The following is a 13,822-nucleotide window of genomic DNA, read 5'->3' as shown; positions in this document are numbered from 1 at the left end:
CCACCAGGGAAGCCCTTCATTCACTTTTGCTGAGACAGAATGGGGGGAAAATAATAACACAACGATAATAATAGCATCTGTTTACTGAGCATGTACCAGGCACTGGGCCAGGAGCTTTCTATTCAACCTTCACCACAATCTCATGAGGAAGATGCTATTTTTGTCCCTGTTTTAGAACAGAGGCTTTGAGGGGTTAAGTATTTGGCCAAGATCACACAGCAGTGGAGTCTGGATGGACCTAATTCTCTCTGACCCCAAAGCCAAGGAAAGGCAGCTCTATTCTATGCCTTCAATGGAGGCAAACAACTGGGGTTGATTCCTCACCTAAGGGGGGCCTGCGGACCCCAGGTTGGCTTGATCTCCATGCTGGTTGAACCATTCCCTGTAACGAGCGCCACTGCCCTGTCCTGTGGGCCTCCATCTCCTGATCTGTGACTCCAGGACAACAATCATCCTCTAGGGCAGTATCAAGACAGTACAAACTTCAAATCACGGTAAATTCAAACTCCAGGTGTTCCCGATTCTTCTGAGGAAGGTTCTTTATCTATACAATATTACTACCTTTGGGTTCATGGTTTACAATTTTTACTTTGATGACTCCGGAATCACAGTACAGAGTGAGTGACATTTTCATATCAGGGTCCTGAGTTTTTAACATTGTAACCCAATTCCTACTTGTCTAACTGTCATGCAGGCCTCAGCTCCAAACACCTTCCGCAGCCAGGCTTCCCTTTCAATCACCCCGTTATCTGCAAATAATTTAACAGATAAATCTCCTGCTCTTTATCCCACGATCAAGGTGAAGAAGTTCTGGAAAGACACTGACATGTCTAACAGCTCAGACAGATGCAAACAACAGATGGAATAGGGGGGCAGATCTCTGCTCTGACTAAAGGGGGGAGGGGACCACGTGCTGAATTTCCTCAGGCAAAGGAAGTATAACAAGGGCTCAGATTTGTCTTTGAAGAAGGAAATAGGATAGACCTTTCTCACTTTTCAGGGCCACCTCTCCTAATAAAGAGCTAATCTGCAGTTCTCTGCAGCAAAAACATCCTTGGATGGAGTCAAAATAAAGGCAATAGTACTACCCATGGGAATGGCACACTGCACTTTGCAAAGTTATTTCACATCCTCCGAGTCTTACAAAATCCCTGTGTGCTAAACAGGCAGGTAAAATAATGTTTTCCATTTTTTCAGATGAGAAACAGAAGGTTAAGTGGCTTGGCCAGGTCTCCGGCCTTGAAGTCCAATACTCTTTTCACAGTAATAATGACACGCAACACCTATATAGCACATTTTCTGGTATAACAATAGTAGCAAACTTATCCCTGTAATCACTTTCTATGTGCCACGTACAGGTAACCCCTGCTTTTCATGTTTGCTTTACGTAATTTCTTTATTACAAAAGACCTGTACGTGTTTTCTCTAACCAAAAGAGATCCCAAGAGGATTTTTGCTTTTATGAAAAGAGGCAAAAAGCAAAAACAGCATTCAGTGTTTGTTTTGCAGCAAAGCCGGTATGGAGGCAGCGAGAACCCCCAGCAGCAGCAAGAGGGGCCCCGCCAAGCTCCTTCCCCGGGAACCACACTCAGCATCACAGCATCAAGTCTCCATAGCTTTGAAATGCGCCTGTGAGCATCTGTGCTTTATTCAATTTATTCTGTGCATCCATTAGCAAGAGATGTCCTAAGGTAATCGCTTGTTTGCTTTAAGCCATTTCAGCTTACAAAAGGTTTCCTAAGAATGCTCTACTTTCAGATAGCAGATAGCTGGGGAAATCTGTACTATTCTTTTAAGTGTTTAACATATTTATAAACTCCTTCAATTCTTACAACAATCCTATTTTACTGATACGATCACAGCACAGAGAGGTTAAGCCACTTGCCCGAAATCACACAGCTTGGAAGTGGTGAAGCCAGGACTTGGACTGAGACGGTTTGGCTCTAGAATCTGTGCCCTTGACCCCTCCCTACTTTATGCTGCCTCACCAAGCAGTGGAAATAGTTGCCTATGATTCCTGCCATCTTCCTGCCATGCTCAGAGGAACTACAACAACTGGACATTTATGAACAATGTGATACAGAGGCCTAGAGTCAATGCCTAGAATAGCCTTGGCACAGAGAGGCATTCCAGAAATACTTGTTGAATGTATGAAAAGTAGATTTTTCCCGTTTAGTCTGGTAGCCACTTCTGCAAATCGAGGGAAGCACACTCAGTCCTTGGAGCTCTTGCTTCTGCACATTTCCTACAGTGTCTTTGAGTCCACCACCACCTCCCCCAACCCCTGTCCAGTTTCCCCATCCTTGCAACAGTACTAGGCCCTGTTGCTTACAGGATTCCAAGGGGTCTGTTGTGTCAACAGGTGTCACTACAAATAGCATACATTTCTAAAGTTACCCCTTACACTTCTAAATAGCAGCCTGGAAAAAAAAACATTGGCAATCCTCCATGTGACAAACTGACTTTTCAAATTGCTTCTTCAAATCTTTCCTTTGCTGCCATTGCTTGAGTAAACAAACAGTCTTTCTTTGGCTCAGGAATACTCCAGAGCTCTGGGTTTATTTTAAAGCAATTTTCAAACAGTTGCAGCAACTTTCCAGTCCTGGAAAATACACTTTATCAAGAGCTAAAGTGTTTCCTCATTAAAAAAGAAAATTTCCCCAGACCTTACCTCTTAAACCACTGCTTACCGGTCATGCCATTAAAGAGATTTAATTGACATGGTTAGATCAGGCCCAGAGTGTCTTGCCAAGTCGCCCACTCTTGGAATGAGCTTCTTGGGAGCAGTGTGACTGCAGGTGAATGATGGGAAGTAGACCAAAGGTCATCCCCATGGCATTAGGAGTCGGATTTCAGAAACAACTGCCAGGCTGCCAAACATGGAGGATGAACACATGTTCTGTGCTAGGGCCGGTGGGCTGCCCACCCTCCCTGTCAAGGGAAGGCAAGTGCTTAGACCAGTTCGGCTAGATCATCCCAAACATTTCTTCACCTCCCTAGCTCTCCTCACAGGCGCTTTGTCAGGCCAAGAAGGGGGAGGCTCCAAGGTGGAATTTTAGGCTTCCCCAAATGGAACGGGTTCTCACATAACGAGGTATGATGTGGTAGGAAAAATGAACAAGCTTTGGAGTCAGGGAGAGCTGGGTTTGAAGCCCCACTCTTCCTTTAGAAGATGGAGAAAATAAGAGAATTGAGTTTGCACTGGGATTTGGATGACGCGGCCTCATGTTCAGGAAGGGCTGAGTCTAGGCTTTAGGTTGACACAGAAGATTTTAAAAGACATGGTATAAGATACTAACTTTAGGGGAAGCTGGGGGAGGAGTAGGGGAATTCTCTGGACTATCTTTGCAACTTTTCTGTAAATCTGAAAATATTCCCCAATAAAAGCTTTAATTAGAATAAAAGAGTCATGGTTCCTACCCTCATGGAACTTACAGTTTAGTGAATGAATGAGAGATAACTTCAATAAACGATATCTACCTTCCCTTACTCAAAAGCGTCAGCATTGAAAGTGGTAGGAATTATCCTCAAAGGACCCAGGAACCTCAAAGATGCCAGAGTTGACTTGTTCTGACATCTGGAGTTTGTGGGGAAAGGAAAACCTTTGAGACTTCAAAACCACGGCTTAATATTAATGTCCTGCATGTATTTAATATTTTAGAAGCAATATGGTTTAAAGAGGGCTGGATAAGTTCAGAAAACCCAAATCATTTCACCTTTTGCAGCCTATTTCTTTTTTCTTTCTTCCTTTTTTTTGTTTTTGTTTTTGTTTTCTTTTGGCCGCACCTCGCAGCTTGCGGGATCTCAGTTCCCTGACCAGGGATTGAAGCCAGACCACAGCCGTGAAAGCGCCAAGTACCAACCACTGGACTGCCAGGGAATTCCCTGGAGCCTATTTCTTTGTCTATATTTCTTTGTCTATAAAATGATGGGAAGTAGACCAAAGGGCATCCCCATGGCATCCCCATCCCCAACCCCTGGCCTGCCTGCCTCAGTGGGCGATAAGAGCAATTTGTCAATATGGCAAAAAACTGTCCAAATGGAGCAGTCTCTATTCAGAGTAAGGGTTGTCAGGATGGCCTGTAACATCCTGTGATTTCTTTTACTTGATTGCTCTTGAAATGCAGATATAAAACTTATTTTTTGCTCCTCTAGAATTTTTCTACAACTATTCATTTTCATGCTAAAGCAGCATAAGGCTTGATTCAAGAATAAGGGTGCAGGAAGAGGGAGGGGATAAAGGGATATATGTATACGTATAGCTGATTAACTTTGTTATACAGCAGAAACTAACACAGCATTGTAAAGCAATTATACTCCAATAAAGATGTTATAAAAAAGAAAAAGAATAAGGGTGCAGGAAGCTAGGTGTAGTGGTTCAAAGCCAAGTTTTAGTGTTTATTCAGCCATAAGCCTTCTAGTATCATATATGGAAAATGGGGGATCATATTTGCAAGGTTGATTTGAAGGTTAAATAAAATAATACGTGTGAAGCACAAAGCATAAGGCTAGATCATAGTGGACACTCACATATTCTAGTTATTATGATTATAGAGAAGAAACCGATTCAAAACTCATTAACCAAGAGCCCCAGTGCCCATCTCAGCTTAAAGCTAAAATAGTTAATCAGATTCTTCAGAAGATGCGTCTGGCGAGACATGGAGCCATGCAGTTCACAAACTTTGATAATCACTCCAGCGAAAATTAGCATCAACCCTCTGGGCTGCGCCATCAGACGTCATAATAAAGGAGCTCTCCCCACTGTTATCAGCATTGAGTTCATGCTGTTTAATTGTCTTTGTTCAATTTCTTTCTCATTAAACACAGTTAAATCATCCCAGGTGCCCACCTACTGCCTGTAGAATATTAGAGGATGCTGTTTCTGCCGGCGCTGGTCTAAGGCTGTCGTAATGCTGAGTTCCTTGGGTTCCTCAGGAAATAGAGAAACTACCTCCAAGCTGAACTTGGGACCCCAAGCATTTGTAGATTTAAACAACTTATGCACATATTTAGGGGACGTTTATCTAGAAGCAAAATGACATCACACAGTGCCTAAGGTTTTCTACAGACCTCAGCCTGCAGAAACATGTCCCGGGACGGCTCACACGAACAGATTCTCCTGTCCTCTGTCCCTTGGATGTCAGAGAAGTCCACAGTCTGAAACCACAGTGCTGAGGTCGCCTTCAGGAACGAACCTCAGGCCCAGCTGCCTCTGTAACACTGAGCTGGAACCAGAAAGACCTGCTCTGATGAGGTCTGGGCTGGAGGGGGCGCCGCGCCCAGTGACCTGCCCTCAGTCGTCCTGATCCCTCTGGTTTCCTGCTCACCCTTCAGCTCCACCAAAGCGCCTTCTCGGGCACCCAGTGCCACGTCAGGTGTCTTTGCATCTGTCTTCTTGCTTCACAGCATTGACCACACTTTCAATAGTTGAAAATCCTTCCCCCCCGCCCCCCTCCCCCGGGACTCAAACTACAGAAACGTTAAGACAATGGAATTGCTTTAAAAGAGTTTTTTTAATGATCGTGTATTTTAAAGTCAGGCCATTATAGTAATAGGATTGACTGTCTTTCTTTCCCTCTCCACACTGTCAGAGCCGTAAACGGGTATCATGACAACCCAATGGCCAAGGGGAAGTTCAGATGTGGTAAAGCAGCCACCAAAGGATGGGTGTTGCCCTTGTGCTCTGGAATCCATGTGCTCAGAGCTCAGGTGCCCTCTGGAGGGCTACCCAGAACCGAGCACTCAGGCAAGAACACTGAACCACTGTCATGCCCGCTTTCAGGATGGGGATGTGGGCTGACGTGGCCCTTATTTCACCATAAATCCTTCCATGCAAGTCATGATGCATGAAACCCCAGAAAGGGTTCATGAAACCTCTCATTACTATGTCACCTCCACCTCTGTTCCAGAGAGGACACACAAGCTAGGACCCTGACACTCCCGGAGACAGCTCAGGCTCCCCTTGGCTCAGTGCTAGTCCACTGACCTCTCACTGGACTGTGCCCTCCTATGCCCAAGCCAGTCACCCTCCACAGCCTTGGTTACACATAGGACTTTCTTCTCATTTGCAGCCAACATATCTGATGCCTTCAGGAAGAGAAGTCACCAGGGAGGAAAGGCCTGGGGCTTGGCTGTGAGTCACAGCTGTGCATTCTAGTAACTGAGGCTGCTCTGTGCTCCCTGAGAGCAGCCTGCCTGCCAGGAGACCTCAGTGAGTGAGTCAGTGGAAGGAAGCAGCAGGAGTAACGAGTAGGACCCAGCATGCAGCAACAAGCATGCAGGAGGGGGTGGGTCTGAGGTCAAAAGGCCTCAGTCGCTAAGGAACCTTCAATAAGTGGATGGAGTTGGTCCAGCCTGCGTGTGTGAATTTCCCCCTCAATGACTCCTCTTCCCTTGGCAATACAGACAAGAAACCAAGGCCACACTACTAAATTTCAGAGTTTAGAGTTTGTGCTGATGAAAGTAGAAATAACTGTGACTTGTCAGCAGGATCCAGATATAGGACGATTGTGATGTTATTAAACTTGACTTCTTAAGGTAAAATTGGTCATTAATTAATTCGACAAATCAGTTGCTGCCAAAAAATTTCAAAAGCAAAAATCATTAAGTTAATTTGCTGGCCCACTGCCAGGAGACTATGAAGAGAGGTCCTACCATGCCTCATACCCTGGCTTCAGGGTCCAGTCTCCCCAAGTACCTGTTATCCCCCCAACTTCCATGCTTAGTACACCCCCTTCCTCATCTGACCTCATTTCCACCTCTGCACACATGCACCCCTTTCTCTGCACCCTTATCAGCCATCAGAAGGGAGCTCTCTCAACTCCTCTCCCTCCCCCCTCTCGATTCTGAGGTGTATCAGCTTCTGTCTTCCCTCCCCCAGTCCACAGTGGTGGAAATGTCTCTCCTCTAAGCCTACCTCTGCTCCAATGCCATTCCTTCACAAACGTTCAAGGTCAGCCTTCCTTCAGTTGACCCTTCTCTCATCCGTCTTCCAATGATTCCCTGCCTCTCTCCCTCAAGCCCATCACCACGCAGGCATCTAGTATCTTCAGTCTTTAATTAAAGCTTCCATGCAACTCTCTCCACTAGCTACTGTCCCAATATTCTGCTCCCTTTCTTAGGAAAACTTCTTGGATGATGTACACACCTCTCTCTACCTCCTTATCTCCATTTCCCTCATCACCCCTTCCCCACACAACCTGCGTCACTGTTATTCCACCGCAACTGTGCTTGTCAGGGACCTGCAGGGCAATGAAGTTTTTCCTGGTCACCAAAGGCTGCCATATTGTCAAATCGATGGACAGGTGTCTGCTCCTTATTTCCCAGGAGCATCTGATGCCACTGTACACTCTCTGTTTCTTGATACTCTCATGATCTCTTAGGTCCCTCATTTTCCCTTGTCTTCAGCCAGCTCCAACTCCTTCAAAGATTTTCCCACACTTCCCCCTGGGCTTATGTCTAAATGTTGGAGCATCTCAGGAATTAGACCTGGGTCCCCTTGTCCAACTCTCTTACTCTCTCCCAGGTGGTCTCATCCAGTCACATGGGTTTAAGTACCTGTGCTGATGACTCAAATATACATCTCAAGTCCCATTTGTTGTGTATCTAAATACCTATTAGATCTCTTCATTGCAGCTCCCAATAGGCATTCAGATTTTAGGACCAAACCAGAACCTTTGATTCTCTCCCTTCCCCCTAAATTCTCCCCTCCTCCAATCCTCCCCATCTCAGGAAATGACATTCCCATCTACTCAATGGCTCAGGCCCAACACCTAGGGTTCATTCTTGAGTCTGCTCTTTTCCCTACCACCAAATTCCATCCATCACTAAGCCTCTTCTCTCTGCCTTCAAAATATATCCCCAGTCCAGGAACCCCCTTCCCTGTCACCTCATTCCAAGCCCTAATCATCTATCTTTTGACTTCTAAATAGTATCTTAACTAATGTCCCTCCACTACTTCTGCCCTCTGCCCCCTAAAGACGGTTCTCGACAAAGCAATCACAACTCTCTCAGTTCATATCATTCCTCTGCTGAACACTCTCTGGAGTAGTTTCTCAGAGTAATCTGAGAAGCTGGCTTCTGGGCTATAGTCCTCCATTTGGCTCAAATAAAACTCTTTTCTATTCTTATTATTGATTGTTTTGATTCTTTTCATCAACAGCACCAAGTAGACCTTCTGGCAGCCACCGCTGGGGTGGAGCCGCTCTTTCCTTAAGGCGAGGAACACATTGTGGGTGACTAACACTCCTCTTCCTCCTGGGCGTGCCAGGATTTCACAGCAAGTCACATTTTATGGCCTCACCCTGACCACACCCACAGCACACACCAACCTTGACGTTGTCTCCAGGAAACACCTCCGTGAAAGGGATGCATAGCTCCCAATTTGCCCTGCTCTCCAGCCAACAGCAAACACTTTGAGCAGGGCTAAAACTAGGGGACTCAGCCAGCTGCATTACGCACAACGACCCTGGCGGTGCTTGGGAAATCAATCTTCCTTACAACAGATCAGTTTTGCCCACTGGTGGCGACGGGGTCGGGGGTGGGGCTGCCATCCCATGCTCAGCTTCCGTCCAGGACAAAGGAAATCAAAGTAGAAATGTTTGGAAAGGTAAGTATTAGCAGCTGCGTTACCTTGAGAACATAAGCCTTCTTCAGCATCTCAAAGCATATCAAACGAGCCAGGTCTTGGGTAGACACACCAAAATGTTAGTTTTAAAAATCCAAACATATATTGCAGATATCTACTGTGTTTTATCGCTTATTTGAGGTGGGTGGGAGGGGGCGATGGGAGAAGGAGGAAGAGGAGAAAAACTAAAAATGCAAACGAACACAGCACACGCCAAAAGCCTGCAACCAACCACCTAGAAGGTAGGAAGGGGGCTGACAGCAAGCCACGCAGAGCACGTCTCCCAGTACCTGCAGAGGTTCAGGGTTTGGAGGCCAAAGGATGATGTTTTTCAAGCCGGAGTCCTCTTGCTGAAAGCAAAGTGTCTGCTGTTAGGACAGGCCACGTGAACTGTATCCCCTGCCGAGGACCAGAGCGAGAGCCTAACCTGCTGGGGGTGCTCCTACCTCCCCCACGGCTACCCAGGGGAAATCAGACAACAGAGGGAGAGGGACCTGAAGCCCGAGGGTGTAAGAAGGAGGCAAGGGCCAGGACTCGGCAGGCTTGTCTCTCATCCTTTACACCAGTGACATGGCTGGTTCTCAACGCCTGGTCCTTAATCTGTGAACAGAGACCTGCACCTTTCCTTCCAAGAATTCACTTGTAGGCAGGTTGCAGGCACCTCCAAGTGCATCTTCGCAGAGAAAAAGCTTCTGAGAGAGAGGGCTGGGAGTGTGGGTGGGATGGGGGAGGGGGTGGAGGCAGAGAAACTAGTTCGCAGGTGTCTGCAGTGATCCAGGTGTGGGGTCATAGGGTTGTGACAATGGGGGTGTGGAGGAAAAAAGCTGTAAGAAAAAACTTCATGGATATGTGCTACATTTTTGTCTTTTGAGAAAGTGCTCTAAAGCCATACTGATGGGACCGTCATCACCCAGGGCCCACCTTTCCCCTACAGGTATGGGGACGTGGCTCAGGCTGGCTAATCAAAGTGTCCCACATTTGGGGACACAGAGATTGATTCAAGAGAGGGCGCATGACAGATCAGGGCCCATCAGATTCCTGTGGGGCTGGGGGCACCTCCCTACAGACTAGGGCATCATGGAGGAAAGCAGAGCAAGATCCGGGGAGGAGAGATCTCCAGCGTCATCTTTTGACCCTTCGGACTCAGTAACTTACTACAGCTAAACCCTCTCCGCGGACTACTCAATTCTTTTTTTTGTTTGTTTGTTTGCGGTACGCGGGCCTCTCACTGTTGTGGCCTCTCCCGTTGCGGAGCACAGGCTCCCGACATGCAGGCTCAGCGGCCACGGCTCACGGGCCCAGCCGCTCTGTGGCATGTGGGATCTTCCCGGACCGGGGCATGAACCCGTGTCCCCTTCATTGGCAGGTGGACTCTCAACCACTGCGCCACCAGGGAAGCCAGCGGACTACTCAATTCGATAAACCAGACGAGCCCCTTCTCTGCTTGTGGCCATTGGAGATGGGCTTCTGTCTCTCACAACTGAAAACAGTCCTGATTAAACAGAAATTTGGAAAGCTAAACAGACAGTCCATTAATCAATCAATCATAGAGTGATTTATTAAATATGGAGAATAGGAATGGGTGGAGTTAGAGGTGACCCCCAGGTTTCTGTCTTGAATGGTAGGATAGGGCATGGTACCCAAGAGGGGGAATACAGAAGGGGAGGATCAGTTGAGCTCAGGTTTGAAGAGCTCAGGGTGACTGCGGGTCATCCAGGCAGAGATATCCAGGAGACAGTGGAAAGACAGGTTTGGAGCCTCAGCCCCGTGGGGGACCCTGAGTCCTACAGCCAAAGGTACTTGTGCTTCATTTCCATTTGTTTCTCCAAGGAATGCAAACCTTGTTCTGATTCTGGAATCCTAAAGGCACCCCCGTGATGCCCCACTCGGTCATGTTTGGCTGAGGTTGGAGATGTGAAAAATTGTGGTGCCAGGAAAACCTCCTGTCTGCTCCAGGAGTCTGAGTGGGGGGGGGGGGGCGGTGCTGGGGAGGGAGGCTAGGGTTGGGAGCTGGCAGGAGATGAGAAATGGGTGTAAGGTATAGTAGGAGGAGAATTTTTAAATCTTTAAGTACTTTTATCTTTCTAATCAATAAAGATCTGAGACACTAAAATATCCATTGCTTGAAAGGATATAGTGAGATGGGCTCCCATATCCTGATGAGAGACATATAAATTGTCATCACCTTTCTGGAATGCATTTCGTATATAGATATAACTATAGATATAGATATATAGCAAGAGCCTTTCAAAAATACGTACCCTCTATTTGATGTGCCAATTCCATTTCTGTGCAACTATCCTAAATAAACGGGCCTTCAATTCTGGACAGTGCAGTTTAGTATAGGTAATGGAGAGAAAATATAACCTACTTTATTGTCTGTATTCAGGTAGGAGTTCTCCACTTAGGGAAGATACAAAAAGCACTATCAATAAAAAGAAAAACTGATATATTGTACCTGGTAGAAACTTCTCTGTAAAAGACCCTGTTAAGAGGGTGAAAAGACAAGCTACCAATGGGAGAAAATACTTGCAAACCACAATTTGACAAAGGATTAGTATCTAGACTATATAAAAATTCTCAAGATCAACAGTAAGAAAAATCCAGTTAGAAAATGAGCAAAAGACACACATAGATATGTCACCAAAGTGAATATATGGATGGCAATAAGCATGTGAAAGATGTTCAGCATCATCAATCATCAGGGAAATGCAAACTAAAACCATAATGAGATCTCACAACACACACATCAGAATGGCAACACCAAATAGTGACAGTACCAAATGATGGCCAGATGCAGAGAAGCTGGATCCCTCATACAGGCTGGCGGGAATGTAAAATGGTACAGGGGTTCTAGCAAACAGTTTGGCAGTTCCTTATAAAACTACACGTGCAACTACCATATGATCCAGCAACAGCACTCTTGGGCTTTATGTCAGAGAAACGAAAACTTATGTTCACAAAAAAACCTGTACACAAATGTCCATAACAGTTTTATTTGTAATAGCCCCAAACTGGAAACAACCCAGATGTCCTTCACTAAGTGAATGATTCAATGAACTGTAGGACATCTATGCCGCGGAACACTACTCAGCAATAGAAAAGAATGAACTATTGACACATGCAACAATCTGGATGAATCTCGAGGAAATCATGCTGAGTGAGAAAAGCCAATTCCAGAAGGTCACCTACTGTGTGATGGCATTTATATAACATGGTATAACATTCTCTAGCTCATCTCTATGGAGATAGAGAACGAATTAGAAATTGCCAGGTTAGGAACGGGGCACCGGAGGGAGTTGGGTGTGGCTATAAGGGCAACAAAAGGAACACTGTCTCTGGAAATGTTCTGTATCTTGACTGTGTCAATGTCAGTATGTGGGTTGTGATTTTGTACTCTAGTTTTGCAAAATGTTTCCCCTGGGGGAAACTAGGTAAAGGGTACGTGGGATCTCTCTGTATTATTTCTTCCAACAACATGCCAATCTAACCATTATCTCAACATAAAAAGTTTAATTTTAAAAACTTTAAGATTTTTGGGGAAAAATGCGTTTCTGACTTCTCTTGAAGAAATGGAAAGGTCTTGTAACACTGGACCCACACTTCTACTTGGCAACCATCAGCTGGTGTTGATGGTGGCTGCTTCCTTTAGACAGTAGGACAGGACCCCTCTGTGTCCCTACACTTTCCCACCCAGTTGTTTAACACAATTACTATTTCTTGTCTGCCCCTAAAGATTGGAGTTTGCCATCTTTTCTTTAGGTGATTCCTGTTTTCCTGAGGAAAAGAAGATTTGGGGGAAGAAAAAAGCAGAGGGAAAAGGAATTGCCTTAGGCTGGTTTTAGGTCGAATTTTCTCATTCAAAGAACTCAATATCATTAATCCAAAATTTCCACTGTGTGTCAGATCAATGGGAAAGTGTTTCCCTAATTTTGTTCACCAGCGCATTGAATTACAACTCTCAAACTTAAAATGGACAACTATAAAATTTGAATTTATTTGAATATCCCAGTATTACACACAATCAAGCAAAGCCTATTCCTCAATTGTGAAAACCTTACCTAACATGGAAATGATAGTTCACATTAAATCTGCTCAACATTTATAGATTTTTAAAACCACTTTTTCAGGCCCTTGACTTTTTTGGGGGGGAAGGGTATGTATCCATGTAGGTAAGTAGATGGAGTGGGGGGCACAATCCAGGAAAAATGCACCAAACTCTCATATGTCAATTTCAAAAGCATAGGACAAGAATTAAAACTAGTTTTTATATAGTTTATAAAATTAGGGGGCTTCCCTGGTGGTGCAGTGTTTAAGAATCCGCCTGCCAATGCGGGGGACACGGGTTCGAGCCCTGGTCCAGGAAGATCCCACATGCTGCGGGGCAACTAAGCCTGTGCACCACAACTACTGAAGCCCACGTGCCTAGAGCCCGTGCTCTGCAACAAGAGAAGCCACTACAATGAGAAGCCGACGCACCGCAGCGAAGAGTCGCCCCTGCTCACCGCAACTAGAGAAAGCCCGCGCGCAGCAACAAAGACCCAACACAGCCAAAAATAAAATTAAAATAAAAAAAAAATTAGGGCTAGACTTAATATAAGAATTCTGAAAATGGAATGGAAAATGCCTACATGGATACGAATATGGCCACATGTATCTAGCCACAATCTGAGTTTTATTTCACTCCTTTCTGGGCAGAGAGGAGATGCTGAAAAAAAAGTCTAGTCAATGTCACTCAAGAGACCCGTGTAGGTCAAGGGGAAGCCCCGTGACACCCACCTTGTTGCCCGAGGTGCTGTTCTCGTTGCCCATGGTGATTCAGGGTGCCCAGCGTCCCTTCAGATTTGATCAGTGGTGCCTGGAAGAAACAAAAGGGTATATACATCTGTAAAATTGAAGAAGATCTGAGGATTTTTCCGCCTGCTCATTTCCCCAAACTCAAAAGCCAGATGATGGGAAGTGTTTACCTCTGCAGTCACAACATGGAAAATTGCTTTTGAAGGGTTTTCCTTTGCGACGTGCCACCCAGCAGTACAGGCTGGTGTTTTATTCCCAGCCTTTATTCCCTCGGGTTGGCAGACACTTCTGTAAGACGAGTTTGTTGCTGAGCCTCTGACCTAATGCCAATGTGCACGTATACGCATACCTACAAACGGAGTGACAAAAGGGGCCCATTTGCCAAGGACAGCTTGAGGA

The 13,822-nt window shown here is 45.7% G+C and overlaps 1 protein-coding gene across 1 annotated transcript in view; it reads right to left on the bottom strand.

Annotated features, from left to right (window-relative positions):
- Positions 1–13,453, bottom strand: part of TACC2 (transforming acidic coiled-coil containing protein 2) — a 181,165-nt gene extending 167,712 nt beyond the window's left edge. Inside the window, exon 1 of the mRNA XM_082644573.1 lies at positions 13,406–13,453. Coding sequence (XP_082500699.1) covers positions 13,406–13,438 — 33 coding nt within the window. The 5' untranslated portion in view covers positions 13,439–13,453. The remainder of the gene's footprint in view (positions 1–13,405) is intronic.
- Positions 13,454–13,822: the final 369 nt, after the last annotated feature.

Source organism: Mesoplodon mirus (genome assembly GCF_964341445.2).
Source record: "Mesoplodon mirus genome assembly, chromosome: 2".
In the NCBI taxonomy this organism is placed as follows: Eukaryota; Metazoa; Chordata; class Mammalia; order Artiodactyla; family Ziphiidae; genus Mesoplodon; species Mesoplodon mirus.
This window is presented reverse-complemented; position numbering and strand designations above follow the sequence as displayed.